The following is a 2,628-nucleotide window of genomic DNA, read 5'->3' as shown; positions in this document are numbered from 1 at the left end:
ATGTTCACTGTGAATGAATCACACAACTGTAATATGTTTTCTGTTGAATGTAGTACTAAAACAATACAATAATAGCATTACAATACAAATTTCACCAAAATACAATTTAAGAAGTTATAATATAATGTTATACATATATATAACATGCCAAATATATGGATTATTTGTATTATGTAAAGAATCATAAAGTCACATAATTTTAATATTTGCATGTCTGGAAAAATGGACAAATGGGTTCATTCATATTGACTACAACTGCTAGTACCATTTTTTATGAACTTGTGTATAATTTTGCTTTAGATTTTTATTTGTAAAATACTTGTAAATGTAGTGTAAATGTCTTCTGTGTTGTTATTGCTTTACCTATCTGCATTTTGTTATTTTATATGAGTCCATTAAAAGTATAACATCTTTCATGACTACAACAAAACTGTTTGAAAATCAGATGAAAATTGAGCATTGTGGTTATTTTAATAGTAAATGTATCATTCATATTCATGTTAAGAGTGGGCGTGCTCCCTGTGGCAAGATGGCCGCCATGTGACGATGTCAGTCTCCATTGGCCAACGGTGCGGACAAGTTATCTAATCTTTGCTTCAGGCCCTGCGGCTTCCAGACCGGTTCATTCTAGTTTAATAGAGGGGGCTATGGTTAACTCACTGCACAGAAGTGTTTTATTTACAAATGAATTAAAAGATGTCAGCAATGGAAGTTACTGTCCTTACATCAGTCTTTTTCAGGTGCATAAGAAGCATTAAAGGGGCAATATCATGTAAAATCAACTTTTTTGAGTTTTATATCATGTTATAATGTTATACTCTCATAAAAAACATGCCCAAAGCTTTACTTTGACTCATTCATGTATGTTTGAGAAATCCTGCAGTGTTTTTAGGCAGCAATGCTGAGGAGCAAAACGACAGGTGGGGACCAGAAACACCTTTTGGCACCAGAAACGCTCCTGGGACGTGTCTTTAAGCCGAACTTCCTTATGACGGAGCACACCTCCCCACCCCCACCCCACACACCCCACCCATGACTCCTGCAGGCTCTCGGCAGTAACAAAGCAAACGAGTGAAAGTGAAACTTAAACTGCTGAGCTCCACTATTTCTCACTCAGTGAAGCTCTTTTCAGATTCAAAATACCTTTGAGGAAAAGGTATTTTCAGATGCCAAGTAAATTGCATCATAGCGCACGCGCGAACCCCCCCAGCACCCAAATAGACAGGGCAGAAGCGGCAGGTGGTTCTTAAAGAGACAGAGGCCAATTTCAAGGCGTTTAGAAGAGAAAGTGATGAAAAGGTAAGTTTATTTTCTATTTAAACATAAAAACTGCATTTTATTTACAGCTAAAGGTGACATTGATACTTTATTATGGTTTAGTATTTAAATGTATGCCTGAGAAACACATAATATTGGCCCTTTAATATTGGTGGAGACACATTGGTGGGAGGTTTGAGGGTCTGTCCCCAGAAAGTTTTGAATGAAGCAGATGTCCTGCATTCTGATGTATTTTGACAAGATGGTAAATATATACTACATAAATAACACTTAGTATGAGCATTCTCCTATCAGCCAAGTGAAATTAATTGGTTTGTGAGGGGGGCACTTCCCCTTTACTGCTAATTACTGTGACAGCTATGGCTAATTGTCCAATTCTCTAAAAAAATAAAATGTAGACTACATATTTAATTTGAAGGTAAACATTTCAAAAACATTTACAAGGAACAAGCTTCCTCAACCACAACCTTTTCTACGTATTTGTTAAGCTATTTTATTTGCTTGTTGATGTATAGACTACTTTTGTGATAAAACAAACTGCAATTATAAATACCCAAATCTGGAAATAAAAAGACTTAAAAAAGCACAATTACAAACTAATGACTGACTTATAGAAAAGTTGATAAACAGTAATGTAGACCAGCTTGAGCCCTAACTTGAATAACACAGGGACTTAAAAATGGATCCTCTAATGGTCTCCATTCAACCAGACTGAGCTTGAGAGGATTTGCAGCCTACATGCAGCCCAGCAGGGAAGGCTATAAGTCGTTCACCTGGAATGTTTACTCTCCAAATAGACACACATTTCACTGACTATTGCACAAAATCAGCTACTTTAATCACCCAGCAGAGCAGATTGAAATGAGTCATCACCTTCTTCAGGCAAACTCTGGATCACTTGAACGGCGGCGGCAAATTTCTCCTCCAGGCTGTGTTCGTCCTCCTCCTGCCACATGCCGTAGCCTATACTGAGGGAAAAAACAGCCAATTATTGAATAAACCCGGTTCCTGCTTGCAGAAAGTCAATCTCTCCGGTTGAGGATGAGCTGAATAGCGTTTTGATCCGCAAGGAACTATGGGAGAGATAGTTTTTATTGCCCCTGATGTTGATGAAAAGAGGCTCATAGCCCTTCAAAACCCATAAGCGCTCCTGAACGGGGATTTAAACCTCTGAGGCTCATGGGAAACGTAGGCCGAATGGTTTCCGTCTGTGCACCAAAAAGGTAAAATTTTGTCTGCATATATTTAATTTCTTAAAAACGATTGATATTAGAGTTTAAAGTCTACTCAAGGTAAATGTGAAATTTGCAATTAAGCACCTATGTTTTTCCCCTTCACACACATTAAAAA

At 37.5% G+C, this 2,628-nt stretch overlaps 1 protein-coding gene across 1 annotated transcript in view; it reads right to left on the bottom strand.

The window, feature by feature from the left end:
- LOC106526795 (acyl-CoA-binding domain-containing protein 5) overlaps positions 1-2,420 on the bottom strand; it is a 24,576-nt gene extending 22,156 nt beyond the window's left edge. Inside the window, exon 1 of the mRNA XM_014021479.1 lies at positions 2,152-2,420. Within this exon, the coding sequence (XP_013876933.1) occupies positions 2,152-2,233 (82 nt within the window). The 5' untranslated portion in view covers positions 2,234-2,420. The remainder of the gene's footprint in view (positions 1-2,151) is intronic.
- Between the last annotated feature and the right edge of the window lie 208 nt (positions 2,421-2,628).

The sequence above is a fragment of the Austrofundulus limnaeus genome, unplaced genomic scaffold (genome assembly GCF_001266775.1).
Source record: "Austrofundulus limnaeus strain Quisiro unplaced genomic scaffold, Austrofundulus_limnaeus-1.0 Scaffold294, whole genome shotgun sequence".
NCBI lineage: Eukaryota > Metazoa > Chordata > Actinopteri > Cyprinodontiformes > Rivulidae > Austrofundulus > Austrofundulus limnaeus.
Note: the sequence above shows the minus strand (reverse complement) of the source record. Positions and strands in the feature narration are given on the sequence as shown.